This window comes from Chelonoidis abingdonii, chromosome 13, assembly GCF_003597395.2.
Source record: "Chelonoidis abingdonii isolate Lonesome George chromosome 13, CheloAbing_2.0, whole genome shotgun sequence".
Lineage (NCBI taxonomy): Eukaryota > Metazoa > Chordata > Testudines > Testudinidae > Chelonoidis > Chelonoidis abingdonii.
The window spans coordinates 32,184,656-32,211,461 of NC_133781.1; the positions used below are offsets into that span (position 1 = coordinate 32,184,656).

Sequence of the window (26,806 nt, forward strand, 5' to 3'; positions counted from 1 at the left end):
AGACAGACGCTGGCTATGGAATCAGAGGAGCCTTTTATTGGGACAGACGCTGGGTAGAGGCAGGACAGACAGGAGGCCAGATGCTCTGGCCATGGGAGGGTAGCTGAAGCAGTAGCAGCAGGGGGCTGTGGCAGGCTGCAGGCAGAAAAGCCTCAGGGTGGGGCTGACTGCCCCTTGGTGCTGCTTCCTTCACCCCAGGCTTAGCACCGGTCTGATGGGCTTCCCTGCTCCAAAGGATGCTCTGCTTCTCTCCAGGTCTGAGCATGGTGCAGTAGCATCTGCCCTTTGCTCCCCCCTTGTCCCCATCTTCCTCCCTGCAGCCGGCTGGCTCTGTGTGGGGAGGGTGCAGGCCCTCTCTAACAGGCTGGCCTCCATCATAGCCAGGGACCACTGGATTGAGAGGAGCTGGCCGCCAGGCCCAGCCCCAGGAACTCAGGGAATCCAAGCAGCAGCCAGCAGCACCAGGGAGTGGAGGATCAGTCTGGACCTGATGCTGTGGGGCTTTAGCCTCTGCCCCCTACCTGCTTCCCTCCCAGCAGCAGGGGCTGCAATGCAGGGGGCCTGCAGCTGGGTGCGTGGGGCACGAGGTGGCAGAAAGGTCAGTCCCAAAGAGGCTGGAGGTGGTGGAGCGCTGGGGTGTGTCTGCCCATCTCCCTGTGGCTCAGATGGCCACAGAGCGTGTGGCTTGCTGCAGGCTGAGGAGCCGGGCAGCGAGGAGGAGGAGGGAGCCAGCCAGCACCTCTGAGCGGAAGGAGAGCCAGGCCAGTGCCATGGACCAGCCAAAGCTGATGTGGACGTGGTCAAAGTGCTGTTGGCTGTACATGCAGACGGTCTCAGCGAAGGCAACCTCAGAGTAGCTGATGGAGGCGCTGATCCTGGTCAGAGTCAGCAGGCCTGCAAGAGGCAGAGACGGCAGGGCTTGGTGCTGGCCTGGGGCCCTGGCCAGGTCCGCCATAGCAGTCTGGGGCCATGGCAGCCGCACAACGGGTGTAGCTGTGCCTAGGTGCTTGGCCCCAGGGGAACGGTCTTGGTGGCCTCACAGTGCAGCCCCCAACTCTCGCTGATGGCCGCTCTGACCATTTGTCCGAGCCCCAGGAAGATAGGTTGGGAACTCACCAGCTGCTGCGGAGTTCCAGGTTCCTTTGGCATCATGCTCACCAGCCCCACGTCTGCCCAGTGCTCCCAGGGAGGCTGTGTGGTTCAGGGCACTGATCCCTGCTGGCAGTGCCAGCAAACACGAAGACGGCGTATCCAGGAGCAACAGTGGGGGCTGCTGCTTTGCCCCCATCTCTGCCCAGGACACTCGTGGCTGCAGAAAAGTGCTGGTGGCCGCATGTGAGAAATGCTGACTTAGCTGCCCACAGCACTCCCTGCAGCCCCCTGGGATTGCAGCCAGCCGCCTGCCGAGAGGCTGCAGCTACCCCACTCCAGCCCCTTTACATGAGTCCCCCTGTGCCCAGAAGCACTGACAGGTCTCCCCCAATGCACTGGGAGGAACCCCAGAGCAGCTGAGCTTTCTGCAGCATAGTGAGCCCTGGGATGCCTCCCTGGATGTTCTGGGAACCCCACGAGTGGCATAGCACCAGCAACGCCACAGCTCCTTGTGTGTGGCTTCGCAGAGCAGCTGCTGCCAGCCAGGCTAAGTGAACCTGGGGGTCCTGCTGAGGTGACTGCATGATGGAGCCTCTGTTCCTGTCTGCACTGGGGGGGAGCCCTGCCCTGCTGCAGGGGGGAGCAGCCCCCCATAACAGACTGCTGTTCAGCTGCCCTAGCATTGGGGGCAGACACGTCCTGGTAAATGAGAGGATTCATCGCCGTGCGTCGATGTGTGGAGACAGCGCTGGGGGTGGGGGGCCAACAGACCATGCTGCAGAACTCCTGGCTGCTTGGCCTCTGCCCCCAGTGGCATGTGACTCTATTGCCCATTGTGCAGTCACACCCGACGGGTGGGGGTGCCTGAGACACTCACAGGGCCTGGCCCTCTGAACACAAGCTCCAGAGAAGAGCCCGGGACCGGGGAAGAGCTGAGGTGGGATTCAAAGGGCACAGTGAGGGAATGCAGCCAACGCTCCCCATGGCATAGAATCGGGCCATGGAGCGAATCTCGAATAATGCTCAAAGTGGCACCTAAGTTGCTCCTCTCTGGCCACTTGACAGCTGCTGGCTGGCAGCAAATCAGTCACAGCTGAGTTGGTGACAAATGGAAGCGAATCCCTGGCCATCCCCAGTCACCCCTGGTCCCAGCTGAGTTTCAGGGTCAGGCAGGAATTGCTATGTGCTTCATATTAATAGTGAGCAACAGGGAGCTCAGCAAACAGAAGTGGGAGGTATCCGGCCTCCACGGGTTCTAGTGAGACCCTGCACTCTGCACCTATAGTAAAGAATCACCCCCAGCTCTGGCATGGCCCAGAGGGGCAGCTCCCCACCCACCTCGCCAGCACACAGCAGTCCTGGCTGCTCCAGGCACAGCACCACCAACGGAGAAGAAAGAAGGGGGTGGGAAGGAGATTTCCTAGGAGAGGCACTGACAGCTTTACAGAGCTCCCTGCACAGGGATCCTGATGGGGTCCAGTCCCTAGAGAGCACAGAGCAGCCAGGCCCAGGGAGAGCTGCCCCAACACAGGTCACAGGGCAGGGAGCAGCCACAGAGGGGCTCAGCACCATGCCTCTGGTACCAAGCGTGCAATCTAGCGCTCAGCCGCGACACCAGTGCTCTCACTTGATGCCACTCACTGCGCAGCCCTGGGTTGTAGACATGGCACGTTGCTGCCTTCATAGCAAAAAGCCTCTCCGTTATTTACTTGCCTTTTGTCACGGAGTCCGCGGGCGATGCTCTGGAACTGCTCCCCACAAAGCCAGGCAGGACTTTGGGAGCCTCCTCTCCCTCGGAGCAGACTTGTTCAGGGCAAGAAGCTCACACGTCTTCACCTCCTGGGTCTCTCCTTGGAGCATTCAGCATCCTCTGCCCCTCCGTGTGCTTCCCACAGCGAGCCCACCCAGGCGGGGTCCTGGGGAAGCCACAGGGTTCTGCACCCCCACTTTGCAGTCAGACGTGACTCTCAGCCAGCAAAACAGAGGTTTATTCGATGACAGGAACAGGGTCTAAAACAGAGCTTGTAGATACAGCGAACCGGACCCCTCGGCCGGGTCCATTCTGGGGGGCAGTGAGCCAGACCCCTAGGTCTGCACTTCACTCCTTATCCCCAGGTAGCTCCAGACTAACAAACCCCTCCAGCCCCTCCTCTCTGCTCAGCTCCTTTCCCGGGCCAGGAGGTCACCTGATCCCTTTGTCTCCAACACCTGCAGTTGGCACCTTTGCAGAGGAGGGGCCCAGGCCATCAGTTGCTAGGATACAGAGTGCCAGGCATTAGGTGCGCTGGCCCTTTGCTCTGCCAGATACTTAAGAACTGCCTAGGGGACACTGAGGCACCAACACAGTATTCAGAGCAAACATTAAGAACAGTCCCAGTTCGTCACACCTTTGGCCACAGAGGGCCCAGACCAGTGCAGAATAAAATCCTGCCTCCCCTGCTGCCAGCCAGCAGCACTGAAATGCAGCCAGTGAGGAGCAGACCCAGCCAGCCTGGAGCAAGAGGGCTCTGGGCACTGGCATGTGGGGTGGAGGAGAGCCCAAGGATAGGCAGGGAGGCACAGACATCCTAGGCCAGGGACAAAGAGAGAAGAGGCCAGCCCTGCCCCAAGGGGCTGAGACAGGCAGTGCCAGGCTCTCGGCCTGCATCCAGCTCCCTCGGTCTCTGTCCCCCCAGTGCCAGGGCACACAGCACCTCAGACCCACACTGGTCTGTCTCTACATGTTCCCCCAAGGAGGCTGTTCCTTCCCCTCAGCAAGGAAAGGGGGGTCCCAGCCCCAAACCCCCACCTTCCCCTCAGCCAGCAGGTGCCCCCCCTTCGCCCGCCATGACTCAGATTCGAGGATGGGGCCGAGGGACAATTCAAATCACAGTAAGAAAAAATGTGCTTAATGTAGAGCCTGGGCAGCTGCTCCCTGGGGGAGGCGGGGGCAGGCCTGGGCAGCTGAGAACTCAGCCCCAACCACCGCCAGAGAACCAGGCAGCTGGCCCTGACCCACGCCAGCCCCACTGGTGTAGCGTAGGCCTGATTGGCATGAGTGCGGCCAGGAGGGGTCACAGCCCATAAACATTCAGACACAGCCAATCCCGCTAGACCCACAAACCACCCCCTCCCCCTCCAAGGGGCCACATGCTTCTCTCCTGCTCAAGCTGAAAACCTGAACTCCCACCGGGCACTTCCCACCAGCAGGAGCCAGTCAGTGCTCAGGACTCTGGTTCTATTTGTACAGCACCTGGCACAAAGGGGGCGCTGCAGATCCGCAACGGGGTAAAGAGCAACATGCCACCACCTCTCGCAGAGCCCTCCTCCACCCAGGACTGCAGGGGTCCTGCCCGTTACCCAGGGGCTGGGAACAGAGCTCCCAGTGAGCTCAGAGTCACTTTGTGGCCATTTGCTTGGGGCAGTGGCAGGGGCAGTGTGGCTCCATGGTGGCCTGCTTTGGGCAGGGGTCTGTAGCTCTCTGCTCAGGGAGCCTCCCACCCCCAGCACTGCAAGTCTCTCCCCAGCCCCACATCGCTAGCAGCAGCAAGAAAAGAACCCAGTGTGGAACCCCCTGAGCAGTGAGTGTGACAATGGGAGATGGCTGAAAACCCAGGGCAGCCTCAGCAGCTCAACAGCCCGTCCCCAATGGCTGTGGCTACCACAGCCCCTGGGCCCCTGGCTGCTCTCTGCAGGGACCAAGCTCCTGAGAGAGAGCATGGCCTGGACATTCCCCCCCAATTGCCCACACCCGCTGGCCGCAGCCACTCACCTCCCAGCAGGAAGTAGCAGCCTGTGAAGAGCAGCAGCTGGCAGCTTTGTGCCAAGGAGCTGACGACGCCACAGATCCAGCCGAAGACAAGGAGAATGAGGCTGAGCGGCAGCATGACCACCAAGGCCCGGTGCATGCCTGCCAAGGACACAGTAAGATGGCCTCCGGCTGCAGTACATGCCCTGGCTGCAGGCTGCTGAGATGGGAGCAGCAGCAACACAGGTCCCGGCCCTGCTCTGTGCCCACCAGGAAGGATGAGCCTCAACTGTTCCAGACCTGACACTGGGCACTGGCTCCCGGCACAGCCCAGTCCCTCTCCCCTCCCCCCAGCCAATGCAGGGACCCAGCACAGAGACACCTGAGTGTGGGTGTCCTGAGCAGAGGCCCCCAATGGCGCAGCACATTGGGCACCCCTCCCCTTTGTGAGCAAGCCGGGGACAACGTCCCTCCTGGGCTACAAGGCAACTCACAGATAAGATGCTGCAGAGACGTGGGCACCTCTTGGGTTTCACTCCCAAATGGGTTGATCAGTGGGACACATACATTCCTGCCTGGAGAGGAGAGGAGAAAATAAACCAGCCCCCAGCCAGGATGTAAGTGGTGGGGTCCTCCAGTCTGCATTACACAGGTGGCCAAATGAGACCATCCTAACGGTTTTATCTGCCTCAAATCTATGGGAAGTGAGGGGCAGGGGCCTCTATGGAGGATTTACAGCCCTCAGGGCAGGATCCTCAACATCCATGGGGATCTGCTGGGGGCCAAGCCAGGGATGGAGTTGGGGCTAAGGGGACAATTTCACTAGTGAGTAGAAAGTAGAAAGGGACAAAAGTAGCATTGCTCAGCTCAGCGAGCGCTGTCAGCAGGGAGCTCAGGGCTGGGGTACAGATGTGGGAGCTGGGGCCTCCTGCACCTGGCTAGGATTGAGGTGGGGGGGAGACCTGCAGCTGTTAGTTTTGTGTTGGCCAGCAGTCTTCTCTCTGGATGAAATGCAGGGCCCGATGCACCCACCCACCCCTCAGAAGCCTTTATGGAGCCTTCCTGCCCCTGTGACAGCAGGAAACCCCCTCTCCTGGCATTCTCTCTGAGTTCCCCATGGACACCTCTGCCCAGCAGGGCTGGGAACTCCCCAAGGCAGTGCTGTACATGTCAGTCATGCCTTCACCTCCTCCTCCTGCCCCTCCCTTCCTGTCTGCCCCATGCCTGGCCCCTGAGAGCAGCTGCAGGCCTGGGTTCTGGAGTTCTGGTCCCAAAGCCACAGGCCCTGTCTGAGGCTGAACCAGGCCTCTGTGCTCGGCCACAGGAGGAGCTAACAGGAAGATGGGGACCCCATGCAGCCAATCCCTGGTTGTCACACTCCCCTGGGCTGGCGGGCACAGCTCCCAGGCAAGGCATGTGAGTGTCTCGGATGGCTCCTGCAGGGGAGTTCAGTGCAAACCCAGCACCTGCAAGTGTGTCTGTGGAGAATTTAGGGTCAGGCTCCAGCCTCCCATGCATGCTGAAGTGGCACATTGAGAAGCAGAAACTCCAGCCTTCAGGACCCCACAGAGCAGCAATGACTGGGAGTGGAAAACGCAGCATCACATGGGACAGTCATTAAGGAACCTCTCAGGCCTCCCCTGAGAAGCAGTTGCTAATAACAAGACCCCAGGCACAGGGCCAATTCCCACAGGCCCTCAGCTCTGCAGGGAGGTCTGGCCTGTGGCCCAGTGGAATGAAAGGCAGCATGAAGGGGCCCTCTGACCTGCCTGGCTGGGGGCACAGCGCCCTGCAAACTGACAGGAGCCCTGGGGAACAGGGAAAGGATTCAGTTAGCAGCAGCCCCTGTGCCAGCGCCTGCTCCGGGGACAGCAATGAGACACCAAGTAATTGCAATGCAAGATCTGCGAACCAGCAGATCCAGAGTGCAGCAAAGCGCTGGCTCAGCTGGGCTGTTCTAACAAGCCACCCTCACCAGTGGGGGCTGCTCCTGCCAGCCCACCCCTCCAGTCCTGGCAAGCAGTGGGAGAGATATCTTCCCCTGGGCACAGCGCCCCCCCATCCCCTGCCAGGTTCCATGCCCCCAGGAGCGACTGAGACAGGGATATTACAACTGGAGAGGCCCCAGCAGCTGGTCATTTCCCTTCCTGGGGCCCACAAGAGGACAGCCTCTCAGGACAGTGCTCAGCCTCTCACCTCTAGCCAAGTGCTTAGCTGCCTGCCCATCGCCACAGGGCCGCAGGACAGTGCTGTGGTGGGCTAGGTGCAGGACAGAGTGACAGGCCCAGGGTCCCCAGGGCGGTGGTGGGAGCAGAGAATCTAGGCTCCAGTCCCAGGCTGCCATTGACTAACCCAGATAATTATCAGCAATTAAAGCAGCTGCTGCTGCCTCCCCCGCCAGGCTCAGGGCAGGAGCTGCTGGGCACCTGGAGACCGGCTGAGCGCTGCCCACCTCCGCACAGGCGCTGGGGCTAGGAATGCTGCAGCACCCCCAGCTCGCTCGCTCTCAGCCACCCTCCCCCTCCGTGCTGCCCCCAGAACCAGGTGCGCCGGACCGGTTAGCTCCTCACCTCTCCCTGCAGGGCCCCGGATCGCAGGTGCGCATGGAAACCGAGGGGCTAGCCGCATTCTGTGGCCCTGGGCAGGGGGCTTCCCAGACAGGGATGGTGGGAGCGCAGCAGGGAGCTCCCCGCGTGTCTACTCAGCAGCTGCTCACATCCCACAGGCAGGCGGGAAGAAGCCGAGGCCCCCCGCCCAGCTGGCACCGAAGGGCCCGAGGCAGATTCTCTGCACACACCCTGTGCTCCCGGGGCCGGAACACCGCGGGGTGCCGGGAGTGCAGGGGCACGGGGGTTCAGGGTCACTGCTCCCGGGGAAGTGCAGGGCAGCGCTGGCCCTCGGCTGCCTCAACGCCCAGAGGCGGCTGATGTAGCACCGATGAAAGGGGGGGAACCCAGGCTGGCAAGCCGGGGGTGCCCAACCCGACAGCGCGGTCCCGGCGCCCGTTACCTTCACAGACCAGCCAGAGCCTGGAGTGGGAGCTGAGCGATTCCGGGTCCCGAGCCGGTTCCACCCGCCCCAGGTACCAATAGTCCAACCGATGGCCACGGCCAGGAGCCCGAAGCGGAGGATGCTGCTGAGCGCAGCGCCCAGCCACAGGGCGCCCGCGGGCACCGCGACTCACCCCATCCCCATCCCCACCCGACCTCCGCTGCTGCCGCCTGCGCCACCGGACCAGCCGCGCCGCCCCTCACCCGGCCGCGCAGCCTGGGTGATTTGGGGAGCAGGGGTCTGTGCGCCCCCCTCCGGCATCTGGGAGCCTGGCACTGCGGCGCCCCCGGCAGGGGCGCTGTGCGCAACCTCCCCGGGCGTGGGCTCGCAGTGGGGCAGGGCAGGGCCATGCAGAGCGGGGGGCGCTGACCCTGGGCAGCCTGAGCCAAGCACTTCACATCCCCGAAGCCAATGCCCGCTCGGAGGCTGTGACCCCCTCGCCTCGGCTCTCCAGGCTGCGACCCTTGGCCCCCGGTTCACAGGACCCCCCACAAGGCGCACGTGCTGTGGACGCAGGAACCCCTGGGTGCCAGCCAGGCTCCCCCTGCCATACGGCATAGAGCGCCCGGACTGTGGGCTCTCCTCCAGCGTGTGCCCATCGCTGCGCATCGGGCCTGGGCGCGGCGTCACTGGCTGCTCTCCCCAGGCCGGGAGCTGGGCGCAAGCAGGGGAGAGGCCGGGCCGGGCCTGGGGGAGCCGCAGAAAGTGGCCTTAGCACCCCTCTCCCCAAAGCTATGCAGCTCGGGGAGTGGAGCAGAGCCTGGCCAGCCGCTTCCCCTGCCAGGGCCTGGGGCTGGATCGGCTGCCAGCGTTCTGCTGCTTTGGGTTACAGCCAGTCAGACGGGCAGCCCCACTGCAGGGACAAAAGGAGCTGTGACCCTGGGGAAACCCGGGCTTCCTGCAGAGGAGGGTAGCACTGGAAGGGACCTCAGAGCCTAGCTCATCTAGTGCCTGCACTCCAGGCAGGACCAAATATTATCTAGGTCTGGCCCATGCTGGCTGGGGCAGAAATAAACTCAGCTGGGACCCTCTGGAGCAGAGTCCCGAACTCTTCCCCAATCCCTCCAGCCAGGGCCCCCAGACTCCTTGGGATGGGGGGTGCACAGAGAGGTTCCCAGTAGAGGGGTGCCAGAGGCAGGGTTGGCAACTCCAAGTGTTAAAAAATCAGGAGTCAACCCCTCACCCTCCAGATCACAAGCTTGGCTCATTTTCTCCATCTCCTGGCTCTCAGGATACTCGTGGGTCACGTTTTAAAACTTTTCCCCATCCCCCTAGATCCCTCCCCCAGAATGGACATTTACATTTCTTTTTAATGGAAGCTGAGATCCTCACCCAATCCCAGGACTCCAGGAGCTGGGGCTTAGGAAAAACATCAAACATCTTAAGAGTTGATGACAGTACAGGAGCCTCCTGGATACGATCCCCTGCAGCCCTATCTTATCTGCTTTGGGGGCACCCAGAGATGCTGCCCCACTCTTCTCTGGGGACAGCTCCATGTGGTTGGGGATCCCTGTTATCACCTGTTCCAGCATAGAGGTGATGGTAAGTGGTGTAAGAGGCTGGGGGTCCCCACAAGCAGGTAGGATCTCACACAGGGGTGGGCCCAGTCTCTCCTGCCCCATGACAAGAACAGGAGGGGAGGAGCTAAGGGGACAGACAAAGCAGCAGGCGGTGCTGTCAGGCCAGGTGCCGTCATGGCAGCAGGAGGGACAGGGCACTTCCTGGGGTGGCTGGGAGCGGCTGTGCATGGATGTAGCCAGTGCTGACATGGGCGATAGTACAAGGCCCTGCGGGGACAGCAGCATGGAGAGGACACGGTCCTAGCCACCAAACTCCCCACTACTGCCATGGCCCCCTCTCATCAGGGAATCAAACAGTCCTCATGGTGAAACTGCCAGTGATTGTCAGGAAAGTGGTGGCACGAGGCTCCCCAGCCAGCAGAAGCACTGCACCCAGCTGGAGCCTCATGCTGGTGGGGCGTAAACCAAACAAAAGAGCCTGATCCGGGGCCGTGGGGCACTAGTACCCCCACGCTGACCAGAGCAGGCTCTAACATACTGTGAATTAGGTCCTACGTCGAGGCTTCACTCGGCTCACCTGAGAAGAGAGGGGGCAAAGGTAACATTATTCACCTTTCCACCAGGAAGCAACAGGAGCTGGTTTGGGCCCTGGAGCATGTTAGAGCAGCCCCATGGTTGCCTATACCAGGTGAAATAATCCCCTCTGGCCGGATCACTGGAGCATGGCACATGCCAACCACACCCCTCCCATAGCCTATGTGGGGAGGGGGAGGGGAGAAGCAGGTGACAGAGTCTGCTAGACCAACCTTGTACCATTGAGGCCTTGCCATATGCTAAGGAAATCCCCAGTGGCCACTTTAGTGCAACTTTAAGCCCCCTTTGCTGTGCTGCAGCAGCAGAGAGGCTTGACCTGGTGCTCTGTGGGCAGTTTCCTAAGGGCTAGGCCTCCTGCAGAGTACAGCATAAGGGTTCTGCTACTCTACCAGGATGGGAAATCTTTTAGCTCAGCTGATAGAGCTCTGTGGTTTTGGAGATGGAGCAGTTGATTTATACAGTAATAGTGTCTTGCCTGCACTCGTGGATTTATGACAAGGCTATTTCCCCAGGAGAGAGTTTTATAGGAAAGCAGCAGCTGTTATTTATGTTCGGATTTTATTTAATATTCACAAGAACCAGTTCCAGGGAAACTGTGAGGGGGCAAACCCACAGTGGAGCCAGCGAACCAGGGAGAGCCCCACTGGACTGTCTGGCCAGTACGCTGAGGCAAGGTGTCAGCCTGCGTGACAAGGGTGATGTGCCCAGCAAACCTGGCACAAAAACCTCTGGCACCACTGAGAATATTCTAATAGGCCCCGCTAGAGCTGGCCCTTCCCTGTTCCAGCCAGCATCAGAGATTGCACAGAACAGGAAATAGGTAGACAGGGAGGGGCCGAAAAGGCAAATGTCTGTCCCAAGCAGCTGGAGCACGTCTGATGGGGCTGCACAAGGGAGATGCTAGTCTTGCCCCAGGAACAGGAAGGGTCACGTGGGGACCAGGCAATGACTGACTGTCAGTGGGACTGTGGTTTGCAGCCTCCATTTTGCTCCCATCACTTTCAAATCAAGCTCTTGAAATCATGTTCAAAATGACCTGAAAAGTTAAGGAACAAGACTCCTGTAAACAACAAGCGGCTGGGCCCTGCTCGCTGCAGCGCGAGGTCTGTGAGCAGGACAGAGAAATGAGTCGCTCAGCTTCCCCCCACACTGATCCATCCCTTGCTCTTTGCCGAGTAGTGACCACACCCTGGCCAGCTTCGCTAATGAGCAGAGCCCTGCCCCAGCACCAGGTCCCAACACAGCTGAGGCACAGACCAGTATCAGAATCGCCAGGTGGCATTAGCTCTAGGAGGCAGGCTCCCCCTGGCCAAGCTGATCTTGGCTGGTGCTCTCCAACCCTGAGCCAAGCCCACAAGAGCTCTGGTGCCCTAGTGCCCACAGGGAGCCCACCTACCCCCTTACCTGAGTCAGGATATAGCCTCTCTGGGATAATTTCTCAATGACGTCAAAGTGATCCATGTCAGCAATGTCCAGCAAAGAGACACTCCAGCCAGCTGAGCGCAAGGCCTGGAGGGAAGAGACAGCAGCGCTGAGGTCAAGAGAAAGACCAGGCACTTCAGAGAGGAGGTGGCTGCTCCTCCATGCAGGAGCCAGGCACCAGGGTGAGGGAGATGGAAGCAGCAGCCCCGCCCCAAGAGCTCCCACCTGGAGCAAGTGCCACCCAGCAGGGAGTGGGGCATGCTCTCCCTGAGCAAACAGGCCCATCACAGAAACTAGCCGCCCCCCCGGGGAGATCTCCTCTGTGCTGGATGCCTCACTGCAGTGGGAGTCTCCTGTTATGCCTCCATCCCCTATGAGCTCCACTAAGTTATCACTTGGATGAGAAGCTGAGGGAGGCCAGGCAGCACTAAGCAATGGGCCCCTGCTGCGTAAGAGTCATTCTGGGCAGTTCTCCCAAGAGGCAAATGACAGCACAGAGCATCCCACCACCTTTCGGGATCAAGTTCCTTGTTCTTTGTTGTCTGGTTCAGCTCTTGTAGTCTCCCATCCAGGCTCTGGCCCCACCAGAATCTGCTTAGCTTATAAACTCGAAGGAAAGCCACGCCTGAAGTGGGGCAGCCTGCAAAGTACACCTCTTTCAGGCAGTCACCCCCTACTGAAGGAAGGGGTGGAAAGCAAATGCCTCTGGGGCACAGAATAGCTCTCTGAGCTGAGCAAATCCCCTCCTGCTCTGGCTGCCCCTGGGTAGCTCTGCCTAGGCTACCTCCAGCCCTGGCTAGAGGCCTTCTCCCTGTATCTGGAAACCCCTGGCTTGAACCTGCCGCCAGTTAGGGGTTACCTCAAGGGCTCCAGCTCAGGCAGAGCCAGTCCAACTACTTGTGTACACAGTAGCCTGCTAAATCCATCCTGCCCATGCCAGCCGGCGTGTCTCCACCCCATCGCCCAGACCTTTAGGGAAAATCGAGGGGTGCAGAAAGTGACCAGCCAGGGCACAAAGCCCCAGCTGATTAGGGATGGGAGACCCCCGAGAGGTTTCCAGCTGGGTTCCATGTAGCAAGGGTGTGAAGACAAACAAGGTGGGTGAGGTAAAATCATTTATGGGACCACCTCCTGCTGGGGAGAGACAAGCATCTGAGCTGCAAAGAGCTCTTCTTCAGGTTTGGTCTACGGCACCAACAGAAGCTGGTCCCATAAGAGAGATTCTCTCACTCCCTGTGTCTCTAATGTCCTGGGACACCTGCAAGCAAGGGTGGAAAGAGTCTAGTGAGTTGGGCTGGGGTCCTGCCGCTGACTTTCCCTCACACACACGCGGCCATGAAACAGTTAAGACGATGGGGCTGCTGGGAGCAGCACCTGGAAATACTCTTGGGATTGTCTGTGGAATTCTGGCGAGTCGTGTTGGGCCACAGCGATCAGCACCTCACAGGCCTTCCTGGCAGGCGTCGCTGCTGTCATGCACAGGACGGGGCTGTTCCTCCAGGCGACCTCCCTGGGTAGAGACAGTGTCACTGCAGAGCAGTCAGACCTGCACGGGAGGAGCAGGGCTGGGGCAGCAAGCACAGCCTGTCACCCCGCTATGGTGGGGAGGAACTGTCCTCTGGGCACAGGGGAAGCCAGTCCTCATGTTCACACTGCACACCACATACCTGTACTGCCTATGTGTGCCCAGGGAGGGGCTGAGTATGCACACCCAGGATGTGTAGGCAGGAGCAGGGTGTGCACAGCCTGTGCATACAAGGGGTGCACACATACCCAGGTTTGTGTCCACGGACTGCAGTGTACTGCCCAGGTGTTAGAAGGGGGCAGGTGCAGGCTGTATTGACAGAGTGTGTGTGTGTGTGTGGGCTGGAGCAGGGGAATGCATGATATGGTGCATGCCTATGGGCAGGGGGTACAGGGACAAGGGGGCATGCAGGCAGGGGCAAGCTGCCTGGGTGTTTCTGATCATGAGTTCCATGGCTGTCTCACTGGAGGGCATGCTGGCTCTGGACCCCAGGGCGCTCACCGGCTCACATGGAGCAGGTTGTTCACAGAGGTGTGCGTGATGGGTTCGAGGTCATAGACTCCACTCACCAGAAAAGCTCCTGGAAAATAAAAACACCCTAATCTGTGTGAGGGCCTCGCCTGGCTTGTGGGACCCTACGGCTCGCAGCAGCCTGCCCCATTCCCCAGCATAGGGGAAATTTCCTCTCCAGCCTGTACCTCACCGCAGTTTTCCCAGGTCACTGCTCAGGGCAGGGTGAGATACCTACCCCTGAAGGCCACGGCAGGGCCACGCCAGTAAGCATGCTCTGGAGGACACTGCATGCTCAGGCCTGGAGGGAGAGATGGCACCTGGGAGCTTGGAGACAGAGACACACTGTGGTTCCCTCGTGCTCCCACTGTCTGTTTGTTATATCCCCATGGGGTCTCCAGTCAACACATCAACAGAAAGATTCTTGGGGTAGAGACGATCAATTACATATTCATACAGTGCCTGGTACTATGGGGCCCTGGCCACTCGTTACTACCACACTACAGACCTGGGCAAAGGAGGCTGCGAGGCAGAGTCCATTGCATTATATGCTGCTTTGGAACACGGAAACACTCTGCTTTCCTCACGTCTCAGCAGAACAGAGCCACGTGGCTGGAGTGGAAAGGGGTGTAATGCATCATGACTCAGTGAGCCAATCAAATGAGCAAACCCTGCTTTATGGGACATGGAGCATAGCGGAGGAGCGGTGAGGGTCTCTGGGGAAACCAGGCGCTACCTTTTATGTCTGGTGTCACTCCGTACTCCTCCCAGTCAGTTGAGAGCACCATGGCTGCCAGGTGAGCCCCTGCTGAGTGTCCGCACAGGTAAACGCCGCTAGACAGGGCGAGGGTAGACAGAAGGAGCTGTGAGCAGGGAGGTACGGGGACCAGTGTCTGCGCACCCAGCTGTGGGGCTCCCCTTTGGAATGGAAGAGTCTGCACAGCCTGACAGAGTCAGAGTATGAACGTGGCAACATTCCTAGCAGTGGGGTCAGAAGAGCCAGATTAGTTCTCATCTGCTCCAGTCCCCCACCCCACCGAGAGGAGGGTATAGTAGCGCATGTCTCCAGACTTCCACTCCTCAGGGGCCATCCACACGTACTCACGACCACAGGTCCCTAATGCTGCGTGAAATGCCTTGGCGTAGCCTCCTCCTGCCGGCTTAGCAGGGACACAGAATCAGTGTCCGGAGTTATTCAGGGCCCTACCTGGTCTTTGAATACTGCTGCACAATGAAGGCCACGCTGCGCCGGATCTGCGCCACCATCGCATCCAAGTGGCCTAGGCAGAGAGCACAAAGTGAGGGGCCACAGGGCCGAGGAGAGGAGATGCTGGTCCCACTTCCGGAACCCCCTTACCTTTCGGAGCCACATCATAGCCAACTGCTGCCACCGCAATGCCCTGTGTCACCAGAGGGGGCGCTATAAAGCCCGACACCTCCTTGCTGGGGAAGAGAAACACTGGTAAGTCATATGCTCAACAGCTTAAGATGTAGCAGAGCAGCTCCCCTGCGCCAAAGCACCTCCGGAGACAGGGCCAGCCACAGAGACGCCCCAAGGGCAGCCATTATCTGCCCGTTGGCCCTGCAGCACCCAGGACAGGCCTAGCTTCCACTCTTTACTTCTGAGGGGGAAGTGCTGGGCTGGTGCTGAGCTCCTCACACAGGTTCCCCCACCCACAAATAACTCCCTGAAAAGGACTTGCCTCACCTTAGAAACTGCCAGTATCCACCGTGGATGTACAGGACAAGTGGGAAGGCTGCAAGGAACAACAAAGGGTAACCTGGCAGGCAAGGCATGTTCCCTCCACTTCCCAGCTCCTTTTGCTTTCATCCCACGCCCCCGCCTCTCCTCATTTACCTCCAGAGGGATCTGTGGGTAAGTAAATGTCTAGTTTCTCCCCATTGCTGCCCCCATAAGGGACATGCAGCAGGGTCTGCGTAGTGGCCTGGGCCCTCCTGGTGCCTGAAAGAGAAACGGAGGACAAACCACATACACGGACTGCTCCATGGTGCAGCAGGCTAGCAGCCCCCTCACCCCTCCCTGGCTCCCAGACTCTATGTCTATCTCAGCTCTGACCTGGGAGCCTGTCTGTTTCTGGTCAGCTCTCCGGAACTGCATCCCCCTTTGCTAAGCCACCGCTCTGCTGTCCAAACCTCTTAAATCCCCACCTGCTTCTGTGGGCCCACAAGGGAGTTGGTAATTTACAAACTGTCAAGGAGTCCCCGGGCGATGCTCTGGAACTGCTCCCCACAAAGCCAGGCAGGACTTTGGGGAGCCTCCTCTCCCTTGGAGCAGACTGTTTTCAGGGCAAGAAGCTCACACGTCTTCACCTCCTGGGTCTCTCCTTGGAGCATTCAGCATCCTCTGCCCCTCCGTGCGCTTCCCACAGCGAGTCCACCCAGGCAGAGTCCTGGGGAAGCCATAGGGTCCTGCACCCCCACTTTGCAGTCAGACGTGACTCTCAGCCAGCCAGTAAAACAGAGGTTTATCAAATGACAGGAACAGGGTCTAAAACAGAGCTTGTAGGTACAGCGAATGGGACCCTTCAGCCAGATCCATTCTGGGGGGCAGTGAGCCAGACCCCCCACATCTGCACTTCACTCCTCGTCCCCAGACAGCTTCAGACTAACAACCCCCTCCAGTCCCTCCTCCTCTGCTCAGTTCCTTTCCCCGGGCCAGGAGGTCACTTGACCTCTTTGTTCTCCCCCACCTTTAGCATCCCCTTGCAGGGGGGGAAGGGCCCCAGCCATCAGTTGCCAGGCGACAGAGGGTCAGCCAGAGGACTGAGCCCCCCCCCCCCCCCACGTATCAGAGGGACCAGTTCATCCACACAACAAAGGCCCCAAAGTCACCTGTTTGGGTGACTAGTGGGTACCCGCCATGGGGGTCTTTTCTCTTCTTCTACCAGCTCTTTGGGGTTGGGGCTCTCCTTCTGGACTTTGTGTCTCACAGAATTCCAGCAAGAAACATCATTGCAAAACAAATAGAACCAGAGCAGACAGAGCACAGGGACAAGTCTGGGTCGGGAAGCCACTCCTAGTAACCTTGCCAGTGCCCCCCAGCTCTCAGCAGTGCTATAAACGCTTACTCTGCAGCTGAGATGCCCTCTCTGCACAGCATGTGTCACATCTGCTCCTTTCTCCACCTTTGCTCTGTGGGGAGCTTATCCCCTGGCAAAACCTGCTGGCCCCCTTACCTTCAGGTCACCTTCCCTGGACATGGGGCCTGCTATCAAACAGCCTCCTTGTGCCCATGACGTGAAGACCACCGGACTGGGGGCAAATACTGCTTCTCTAGCTCCTGCAAGTAAACACAGCACAAACTGGACACAACGAACAGGGCCAGCACAGCTAGATTTTTATCTTTGCCCTGCAGATGAGTTTTTCCTGGTCTACAAAGCTGGTGTTTTTGGGACTGGAGAGAGGGACGGGAGCAGGATCACCCAGCGAAAAGGCAACAGATGTGTACCTGGCTCCAGCATTAACAATCAGGGGCTGGAAAATAGCAGCCCGACCAGTGGTTGAATTGAGAGACATGGAAGAGGGGAGGGAGAGAGGGGCCCAGGGCTGGAATAACAGGACCAAGGGAGTTGCAGGGCTGGGACTGGGGGCACTGGCACAAGCCGGGAGGAGAGGTCACACAGCCACCAGTGGTTTGTCAAGTCCCAAGATAATAACAGAGGCTGTTCCAAATGAGGCTCCCTGGACCCTTTGATTCCCCATGTCCCTGAGAGTACATTGGACAGGAAGTCCCAAAGACAAAAAGCCCTCCGAATTACGTCCTCCTCTCGCGATACCTCTAGTCTGCAGCCTCCCCCCCCCACCCCCACCCTCACCCTCACCCCCGTGTAGTGCCCCCTCCCCTCACCTCCTGTGTCATGTCTTGCCACCTCCCCATGCCCAGGCTCAGCTGCGACCCGCACCTGGTGCTGTCTCTCTCCATGTGACCAGCGCAAACCAATCCGTGCCAGGGCTGGCCTGGTCCGGAGGGCAGAAGGATTGTGGGACCCCCCCAAGCCGGTGCCAAGCTCAGGAAGGTGCTGCGGGACTCACCGAAACACGAGTTCTGCAGGCTCCGGCCCTGCCCCCTTCCTCCCCGGTCCCTAGCTCAGAGACAGCGGAGCAGGAGAATTCCCCGTGGGCAGCTTATTCCCCCGTGTTCCCTGGACCCCGTCCTGCGCCTGCTCTCGGACAAGGGGGACTGACTCAGCCCTGACCCCTTTGGGCAGCTCCCCAGTGTAGACAGCTGGCGGGACCCCTGCCCCCAGAGCGGCTAAGCATCCAGATAACAAAGACCTTGTTCCTTCTACTTGGTTTGTATCAACCCCCCGATCCCTGCACCCATCCGCTCCTGCGCCTTGCGGTGAGTCGGTGCAGGTCACACACACGGACTCTTCCCGGCTCCTTCCCGTCCACCCCCGGTTACAGGTACCGCGAATCTGGCTTGCGAGGCTCCGCTGGGAACAAAGCCTCCCGAACCTGGGGGCACCGGGGAGGGGGGATCCGAGGCCGGGATCCTGGGGGCACCGGGGGGCGGGGTCCGAGGCCGGGATCCTGGGGGCACCGGGGAGGGGGATCCGAGGCCGGGATCCTGGGGGCACCGGGGCACCACGCGCCGTCGGGGGACGCTGAGAACTACTCCGGGAGGGAGGGTACTGGGGGAAACCAATCCCTTTCCCATCATGCACCGGGACAGGCCGCTTCTGGGTGCTTGGGTGAAATTTCCCGCCCTGGTCCTGATTGGTCGCCGAGGGGAGCGGGAGGGGCGTGGCCTCTCCTGATTGGTCGGTGCCGGCAGGGTTTAAGGGAGCCGAGCGCGCGCGGGCCCGTTCACTCGGGAGCGGCGGAATGAGCTGCCTGAACGTGCCCGGGGTGCAGCCCGGCTCGCCCGCCAAGGCGCGCGGCCAGATCCAGGTGGGTGCTCGGGCGCCGGGCGGCGGCGCTCTGCGGGTGCCTGCCCAGGGCTCACCTCGTGTTTCCTGTCTCCGCAGGTGATTTTCGGGCCCATGTTCTCCGGGAAAAGGTACCTGGGTTTGGGGGGGCGGGGGTCCCCTCGCACCAGGGCCCCGCCTGCGGCCGGAGCGGCCCCCGTCGGGCGGGGAGCGGGGCCTACAGCGCTTGGGCCCTGGCTGCTGCCCCTGCCCCGCTCCGTGGCTGGCGGGGCGCAGCTACCGAGCCAGCCCGCCTGTCTGGCCGTGGGGCGGTCCCTGGGGCGCTCTGCAGCCCGGCCAGCCGAGCCTTGAAACCTCTGGCGCTGAGCTGCCCACACAGCCTCCGCCGGGGCTCAGCCAGGGGCTCCCCTCCGGGCACAAGGGCGTGGCTGGGGCTCGAGCTGCTGCTCCTGGTTTGTGGGGTGTTGGTGAGCAGGAGCCCAGTCCCCTCACTGGGGAGGGAGAGACACTGCTGTTGTTACCCCCGAGATAGGCTGACAGCATCATGGGCCGAAGGCTCCTCCTGGTGAGGCCACTGCTCTCTCCTTGGCTCCCAGTATGTGCTCGGGGTGCTAGAGCTCGCTGTCTCCTGTGCTGCCACGAATGGACTGTGGGAAGGTCCCTGGGGTAATGTCCATTCCCCCATGTGCTAGCCCCTGTGCGTGATGTGGTTCATCGTGAGGCTCTTTTCTAGCACAGAACTCATGCGCAGGGTCCGCAGATTCCAGATTGCACAGTACAAATGCCTGGTGATAAAGTACGCCAAGGACACTCGTTACTGCACCAATGGGGTCTCCACGCATGACAGGTAAGCTGCTGCCATGGATATCGCCCAATTAGCAGGGAGGATAATCATCTGAGTGCTGCAGCTTCACTGTTTGCTTCTAATAAGGGAAACTATAGAGAACTTGGCTTACGAGCTTGAAGCTGTCTCCTTTGTTCCATTGGCCCTGCCTTCAATGGGGTGTTTAGGCATGACTCTGTAGCCCTGTGCCCCTCCATAGAATGCTGCTTTCAGCTTGCTGCTGTTTAGCTGTAGTATAGGATGTCTTTTCTTACAGCTAGCTGGTTGGCAGCTGCACCATGTGTAAGTGGCACAGCTTTTAGCCCAGGAATGATGACCTGTCTCAAAACAGCTGTTACCTGTGCTTGAGTCCTTGTTTTTAATAGTGCCTTCCTGTATGGTTGACCAGTCACTCTGTCTGTCTGCTGATCCTTCCTTGCAGGAATACCATGGAGGCTTTTTCAGCCTGTTATCTCAAAGATGTGCAGCAGGAGGCGCTTGGTTCAGCTGTGATTGGTATTGATGAAGGCCAGTTTGTAAGTTCTCAGTGCTTGTCTGCTGCTGTCTCCTGTCCAATAACAAGCAATTTGCCTAGAAGGGGCCCATGTCATGTAAGATGGGAAGTGCAGAGAAGAATCTTAGACCTGCTGTGTTAATTGGTAAAATGGTCTTGTGCAGAGTTCTTGTCCAGCCACACGTGTGGTCTAGTGCCATCCCTCCCTGTAGCCTTGGTACGGGTCCTGTGGGCAGCTAAACCTACCATGTTTAGTCTGAACTGTGAAGACTATTCTTGCCCCCTTCGCCCAGGTAATGTTGCTGTAGCTTCCTAGCTGATGCCCAGTTCTGCTGTTGTGGAGACATTTCTAAATTCAAGGCTATCTGCAGCTCTTGAACCTGCCCATACTCCTTTCTCTGCACTGTCCTCGCTGAAGCTGTCCTCTTTATGCCCTGTCTAGTTCCCAGACATTGTGGAGTTCTGCGAGGCGATGGCCAATGCAGGGAAGACGGTAATTGTTGCTGCCCTCGATGGGACCTTCCAAAGGAAGGTAATTTCTCTTTCAGCAATGGGTAACTGGATCCTTCTGAGTTCTTATCTCTGTAACAAATAGCCTGTCTCTTTGCTGCAGGCATTTGGGAGCATCCTGAACCTGGTCCCCTTGGCAGAGAGTGTAGTGAAGCTGAATGCTGTATGCATGGAGTGTTACCGGGAGGCTTCATACACTAAGAGGCTGGGTGCTGAGCGGGAGGTAAGATTCTAGGGAACAAAGACCACTCTAACAGGGCCTTGAAGGCACACGTGAGGTGACATGAGCTGCCCATGGTGTGCTCATACAGGAGGAAGGAGCATTCCCTTCTAACATACTCTCTCCTGCCAGGTTGAAGTTATTGGAGGGTCAGACAAGTATCACTCTGTCTGCCGTGTCTGCTACTTCAGGAAGCGACCTCAGCAGGCTGGGCCAGAAAACAAAGAGAACCTGCCTGTGGGAGCCAAACAGGTGGATGCCATAGCCTCTCGAAAGGTCTTGGCTTCGCGACAGATGCAGTGGAGCCCAGCAAACTGAGCAGGGGAGGCTAGAGACTACAACTTTAGGGCTTTAAAGCTGGCTTTCTCCTCTGTTCAGCCTAGAGCTGTCTTGTGGCCTCCCCATGCTACCTGCCAAACCTAACTGCTGCTTGTGTGTGCTGAGCTACAAAGAACCACGCAAGCCTCCATGTAGAAGGGACAAAAGGGGAGAACAATGACAAACAGGAGTCAGGCAAGCAACCAAGGGGAAAGTCCTCTGCCATGGGATCTGGGCAAGAAATGGGAGGCACTTACGGAGGCATCCACACTGCAACAGACCCTAGTCCCTGAGTGTGGGACTTCCCAGTACACCCATCTGTCCAGGCTTCTGAGTAACAAATTCCTCCCAACTTCTGGTTACCCCTCTAAAGCACTTTTGACCTCCCTCCCTGACACTGTTGCTGGGTTTTGCTTGTGTTCTTAAGGACCTTGCCTGTTCCTAACTAGCTTATGCATTTGACTTGCTGCCTGGGGATGCCCTGTCCCTAGGTGCCACTGGGGCAGGAGGACCTCATTGCTTTAGCCCCTTCATTATATTGCCTCTTACTCCATTCTTAGGTAAATGGCCTCAGTCCTCCCATCCCTATTAGTGTCTTCTCCTGCTATCACTACACCCCAGCCATTATCTTCCCTCCCAAACATCAGTTTGCCCTCTAACAATGCTTATATGCAGCTGCCTCCACCCCCTCTCTGGCAAGCAGCTGTAATTCTCCCTCCCCCGTTGCACTTCAGTGTCTGTCCAATTTAAGATGATTTCTCTGATTATACTTGCTAAGTGACTGAGTTGCTCTCAGTCAGGGCTGTTCCATTCCAAGGGGTTTTTACTGTTACCAGCAGTGGAGGTGGCATTGATGTGTTTATTTTTAGGGTTAGGTGGGTGTTCTGTTTTTAGTTTCAGGTGTACTAACTCAAGGAGTGAGGCCCTGCTCCTCCCTGCATCCCCCCTAATGAGGGTGGAGGATAGTCACCCCTCCAGCCATGGTATCCAAGCTCTTAACACAGACTAACTGAAAACAATGCTCTCCTGAGGTGAGGTGGAGCTCGGGCTGATGTTAAAGGGTGACATCTGCTTCAGTGGAGCCTAGTTCTGCTAATACCACTGTGCACAGCTGCTTACTTGCCTAAGAGTTTGCAGACAGTGGGTCTAAAAGCCCTGTGGCCTGATGGAAAGGATGCCCTCTGTGCCTCTACTAGAGGGAGTAAAGATTAGTGCAGGCAGGGGCTTTGAGTAGCATTGCTGGTGAGTGCCCCACCCCTTATTTTGTAGTAAATCTGAAAGTTGCCTCTGCTGAGCACTATTTTTAATCTCCCAGAGGGATGTGTCTCTGCTGTCTGTAAAACCAGATGTTTAAATGAGGGTCTCTTGAAGGTAACAGGCAGCTGATCTCCACTTTGACTTAAATTTCCTCTTGTGTCCTTAGCAAATCTTCTCTTCCCCTTTCTCTCTAAAGCTTGGGATCATTCCCTGCTGCTTCCTTGCTGCCATAACAGCTTGTGGGCCAAAGCCCTTTCCCTAAGGCAGATGTAGCATTTTGATGATTGCTAGGCCAGGCTAGCCCTTCCCTTTCCTGGAGAATGTGCTAGCTGCTCTTACCTCCTTTCCTGCAGCCCAGGCTTGCTGCTTTGTGACACAAGGCCTCTGTTAACCACTGGCCTGGCACCAGGAAGTTCTCTTCAGCCCATTTCCCCCACCCCTTACAGCAGCTGCATTTATCCTAACCCAAACAGGGCTTGGAAGCAGCAAGTCTGACCATCTTTATGAAGCTTGCCTGCCAGGTGTAATAGGACTGCTACTAATTTTAAATACCTCCATTACTGCCTTGGGGGGAGACTCTACAAGCTGTGACTGAAGAATTCCTGCTTGGTTCTAGAGCTGCTTACTAAACAGTGGGAGTTTAATGTTCTTAAGGCTGCACCATTAGCCTTGGAGGGGGGCTCATCCCTTGGTGTGGGCAGCTGCGTAATGGTTCAGTGGGTCTGTAAGTGTAGGAGTGAGTTTTAAATTAAATAATTTAATGAAACTCAGTGTAATGTGTATTTAATGCCACATTCACAATGCTCTGGCTGAGGCCTCTTCTCAGGCTTCTGGGGGCAGCTGTACTCACGCTCTGCTGACAGGGGCTGTGTTAGAAGCTCTGTCATGTGGCTTCTTTAGGGGAACTCCCTGCTTGTGTAGCCACTCTCAAATTCCCTAACCCCTGCAGGAGCGGGGGGGCACTTGAGCTGTGCTAAAAATAGGCCTGTGCAATGATTATGCATTTCTTGGCTCTTCAGGATAGCGACTTGCTCTAGGCAGAGCATGGTGGGGGGGAAGAGCTGCATTTCCTATCTCTCCCTGGGGAGAGGAAACCCACCCCCTTCTTAGGCTGAAACATCCTGGATGGGCAAAGGGTGAGGTGAGGCCTCTCCCCAGCAGCAGGAAAGCCCCCCCACACACACACACACTTAGCACTCCCCAGCCCCAGAAAGTCAGCTGCCATCAGTGAAAAACACTTTATTCCATCTTCCCACAATGATAAATGGGCATTTAAAACATTCAGTTGCAGGTTAGAAACTGGGGCTGCAACTCACCTACCCAGTGTGGCTATCAGATACCACTTCCCAGAACAGGTGCACTGGGGAAGCAACAACCTGAGACTGTTTACATCCCCAGTCTTGCTTTGCTGGTGTGTACACAAAGAAAACAGCTCCATCCCCTCCAATCCCTGCACTGCTGCTTCAGTGGCAGAAGCAGGCTGAAGCCTGGCCCTTCCTTGGAAAGCTAGCTGCCAGGTGGTTTTGAGCAGACACCACCAGGCTGTGCTCTGACCAGAGTACCTTCTGCCAGACCAGGTGTTGTGCTGGGGAAATAGAGTAGGGCTGCTCAGCTTCCCCCTCTTTGCTCAGGCCCCAGAGCAAAGTCATTCTAGGAAGCTGTTTCAGCAGCAGTTGAAGAGCTGACCAACCTCCTGATCTGGGCCATCTCCTCATTGCAGATGGTACCCAAAGATCAGACCCTCCTGCACTCCTAACAGAATCCCCTTTAGCTTGCTGGGGGAGGGGTAAGGCACAGCCCCTAACTTAGCAGGAGAACTCTCAAGCTTCATATACAAGTCAGTTTACAAGAAGTTTAGTCCTGCACTTTGGCACCAGGCTCACCCAGCAGCAGAAATGGAAGGCATCACAGGAACCCCATTACCCAGCACAGAAGCAGAACTGCAGGTGCAGTCACAAGCAACTGCTGGCCCAGGAACTGAACCCTACTGAGCAAGGTGGCAGCTGGAGATTAAGATACCTGATACAAAAGTGAGGTGGCACTTCAGGGAATCTGAGCCAGCAGGGTTAGTAAAGGCACCAGGGGCAGAGCTGAAGTTACACTGATGTAGCCATGGGCAGGGTTTGGGGGTGTTTAAAACTCACCATGCTGTCTCAGCCACGAGAGGGGAAATAGATTCTTTCCTTCACAACAGCAAGGAATGACTAACTGCCCACACTCCATTGTCACAGCTGGGGAGGGGCCAGGGTGAACCCCCCAGTCAGCAAGTACTTGATTTTCAGGAAGACAGAGCCAGCAAGCAGCTCTGGGGGCATACAGCCTCCTCCCTGCATTCAGTCCCTGGGCTCTGCCAGGAACCAGGGAGCTGCCTCCCTCTCCCTTAGCATGCTAACTTCAAATCCCCAGTGCCCCTCACACACTAAGCAGCCTCCAATCCCCCACCTCTAGTCAAGATACAGCCCCTACCCCATAGAAGAATTGCACTTGTGCAGTTATCCCTGCTGGCCTCTGGCACAGGGCTCAGTATGCTGGTGGGGGCTGGTAGCCCTCCGAGGTCTCCCCAGTCTGAGTGAAGGGCGGCTGCTGGTAGTTGTCGTGAGTGACGTTGGGGTAAATTGAGTAGGGGGTCGAAGGGTCAGGGGTGGGGTCAGTGTAGCTGTTAGTAAAGTCCTCAACTCCCATTCTGTACCTCTGGAGAGCAAAGGTGATCAGGAACCCCTAGAAAGAGACAGAGCAGCAGTCAGCAAAGCCAGTCCACTCAAGAGGCCAACAGCATCTTTTGCTCCTGGGCAGATCCAGACACTGGGATGCAGTGGCAGCAGCAGGCCACAGTGATGCTGCCCATTCCAGGCTGATGTGGCTCAGGCCCGATTCAAAGCCCCCACCCCAAGAGAGGTAAGCCCTGAAGAGATCTGCTGGCTGGGGACACCCCACTCACCCAGGAAAAGATGGAGAAGAAACTGAAGGCAATGGCAGCTCGGGCTGAGTCAGCCCCCACATGCACGTCGCTCGGCAGCGTCATAGCCCACTGGTTGGTCAAGAAGCAAAAGCCAATGAACCACAGGAAAGTCCAGAGTGCTGTGGGAGGAGAGAGAGCAATCAGTGGGTCCTGCTGCCTTACTGGGGTGTAATCCCATCCCCTGCCCCACACTGATGACTTCATGTCACCCAACTGCTGGCAGGGAGGGCTGGCCCAAACAAAGCCTGTTCAGCAGACTTGTTGGCTAAGGGCCTCCTCTCTTAGTGCCAGGGTCACTGACTGACTCCACTGTCTCCCAGCACTACTGCATGATGCCCCTGGGGGGCTTCGTGTAAAGTCCCATAATCCCTATGCTTTGGCAAGCTGGCAGAAAAGAATCACACAGCTGGGTGCATGTCTGTGAGGCACTTTCTCCCAGCCAGGAGCAGTGCCAACATTCAGCAGTGCATGGTGGGCACAGTGCCAGGAGATCAGAGCATCCCCTTCTGGTCAGGCACAGCACAGGCCACTGAAAAGAAATGATCATCCAAGGAGCTGGACAAGGGCAGCCATTGTCTGATCATTGCTGGATGTGTTTGTAACTGCTCTGCTTTGCTCTAGGCATTAGTCTGGGGCAGTTCTCTGGCCTGTGTTATACCTGAGGTCAGACTAGGGGATCGTAACAGTCCCTTCGGGGGGGTCAGAATTAGCCAACCAGAGCCAGACCCGCCCCCATGGCCGCTGTTACCTGAAAAGCCCAAGTCTGCCATGGTCAAGTATTTACGGTCAGTGGCATTGCTGATCTGGGGGAAGTAGATATCGATCGTGAAGAAGGCGACACAGGCCAGGAAGCCGAGGACGCCGATGCCGATGCCGTAGCGGCAGGCATCCTCATTCCGGTGGAAGACGCAGTGGAGCTGATCGGTGTCATGGGGGTTGGTGTACCCCTCACCGATGATGCAGGAGAACACGATGAGGGAGAACACCTGGGGAGGCAGCACTGGCGTCAGCTGGAGCAGTGTTCAGGAACCACAGGGCAGACCCGGGACCCGTCCAAAGCAGGAGGGAGTTCATTCAATGCAGAGAGGGGCCCATATCCACCCACCCTCCTCTTGGGCAGGGGATGCACAGGCAGCAGACACGAGCAGCCTGCTGGAATGCGGCCGGGCGGTTCCAGGCCTCACCTCACGGTTTACGTGGGAGAGACGGTAGCAGGGGGATACCTGGGCCCTGCGCCCCACTGCAGCCGGAACAAATCGTGCGCAGGATCCGCCTCACCACGGGGGCGCGCTCCCCCCGGGCGTCTCGGGGGACCCGGGCACAGGGCGGGGGGCAGAGCACCCAGCAAACCCGCCTCGCGCGTTCACGTGCATCCCCCCGGGCAGCCAGCCCGCTCCGCTGATGCCTCATGACCGGCGCCTGCGGAGCCAGGCCCGGGCCAGCCGGGCACCGCGCGCCTCCTGCGCAGCCTTGGCCGCGCTCCGGGAGGCCCCGAGGGCCTGGGCGCCAGCAGGTCCGGCGCCCAGGTCTTCGCCCCGAGCCGGCCCGGCCCCCGGCCCCGGCCCCGCCGGACGGCGCAGCACCAGTGAAGCCTCCAAGGCCATGGGGTTGCGGCCGCAGGGCCCCGCGCCCGGCCTCGCCCGACAGGGGCCCGGGGCACGCGGGCGGGGTGGGCCCGGCTCCCTCCCCTGCGCCGACCCCGGCCCCGCTCACCGCGCTTCAGCAGCCGCCCAGGACCTACGGCCGTGCAGAAGCGCAGCAGTCTAGGTGCGCCGGGCCTGGCCCTCCGTAGGGCCGCCGCTCTCCATGCTGCCGCCCGGCTTGAGCCTCCGTCCGCCGGCCCCTCCCCGAGGGAAAGGAGGTGCCCCGCAC

At 58.6% G+C, this 26,806-nt stretch overlaps 4 protein-coding genes across 7 annotated transcripts; 1 reads left to right on the top strand and 3 right to left on the bottom strand.

Moving 5' to 3' along the window:
* Positions 1-247: 247 nt before the first annotated feature.
* Positions 248-8,014, bottom strand: TMEM235 (transmembrane protein 235). The gene is given in 5 exon segments (XM_032799175.2): positions 248-894; positions 4,844-4,981; positions 5,314-5,394; positions 7,829-7,915; positions 7,918-8,014. Coding segments are annotated over 5 exon segments (636 nt in total). The 3' UTR covers positions 248-661.
* A 2,536-nt stretch (positions 8,015-10,550) lies between these two features.
* Positions 10,551-16,324, bottom strand: AFMID (arylformamidase). Its single transcript, XM_075072088.1, has 10 exons — positions 16,318-16,324; positions 15,300-15,440; positions 15,150-15,198; positions 14,799-14,884; positions 14,649-14,721; positions 14,178-14,275; positions 13,433-13,511; positions 12,781-12,916; positions 11,389-11,493; positions 10,551-11,020 (listed from the first exon to the last, which is right to left on the bottom strand). The coding sequence occupies exons 1-10, from the start codon at positions 16,322-16,324 to the stop codon at positions 10,991-10,993; spliced, it is 804 nt and encodes a 267-aa protein (XP_074928189.1). The 3' UTR covers positions 10,551-10,990.
* Positions 16,325-18,273: 1,949 nt separating this feature from the next.
* TK1 (thymidine kinase 1) lies at positions 18,274-22,741 on the top strand. Of its 4 annotated transcripts, XM_032799162.2 has the most exons (7): positions 18,276-18,355; positions 18,433-18,464; positions 19,067-19,180; positions 19,599-19,692; positions 20,113-20,202; positions 20,284-20,403; positions 20,533-22,741. In XM_032799162.2, exons 1-7 carry the CDS (start codon positions 18,290-18,292, stop codon positions 20,716-20,718), a joined length of 702 nt encoding a protein of 233 aa, XP_032655053.1. In that variant the 5' UTR covers positions 18,276-18,289; the 3' UTR covers positions 20,719-22,741. The 4 variants fall into 4 exon arrangements, with proteins under 4 accessions (XP_032655054.1, XP_032655053.1, XP_032655056.1 ...); XM_032799163.2 differs by lacking the exon at positions 18,433-18,464 and having other exon boundaries at positions 18,274-18,355; XM_032799165.2 differs by lacking the exon at positions 18,433-18,464 and having other exon boundaries at positions 18,302-18,355; positions 19,072-19,180; positions 20,533-20,794.
* Positions 22,742-23,199: 458 nt separating this feature from the next.
* On the bottom strand, positions 23,200-25,956 carry SYNGR2 (synaptogyrin 2; the record flags this gene model as incomplete). The annotated part of the gene is made up of 3 exons (XM_032799173.2): positions 23,200-24,693; positions 24,914-25,053; positions 25,683-25,956. Coding segments are annotated over 3 exons (612 nt in total), but the record flags the coding sequence as incomplete, so codon positions are not given.
* Positions 25,957-26,806: the final 850 nt, after the last annotated feature.

Bases quoted from the DNA above. Each gene is read 5' to 3' on its own strand.
- AFMID (XM_075072088.1), bottom strand. The intron at 14,276-14,648 runs GTAGGGCCCTGA...CGCCCTGTCTAG, and splicing joins CAGCAGTATTCAAAGACCAG to CGGCGTTTACCTGTGCGGAC. The intron at 13,512-14,177 runs GTAGCGCCTGGT...TTTATTTTCCAG, and splicing joins AGTGACACCAGACATAAAAG to GAGCTTTTCTGGTGAGTGGA.
- TK1 (XM_032799162.2), top strand. From the start codon at position 18,290: ATGAGCTGCCTGAACGTGCCCGGGGTGCAGCCCGGCTCGCCCGCCAAG. The intron at 18,465-19,066 runs GTACCTGGGTTT...GCTCTTTTCTAG, and splicing joins CCCATGTTCTCCGGGAAAAG to CACAGAACTCATGCGCAGGG. The intron at 20,203-20,283 runs GTAATTTCTCTT...TCTTTGCTGCAG, and splicing joins ATGGGACCTTCCAAAGGAAG to GCATTTGGGAGCATCCTGAA.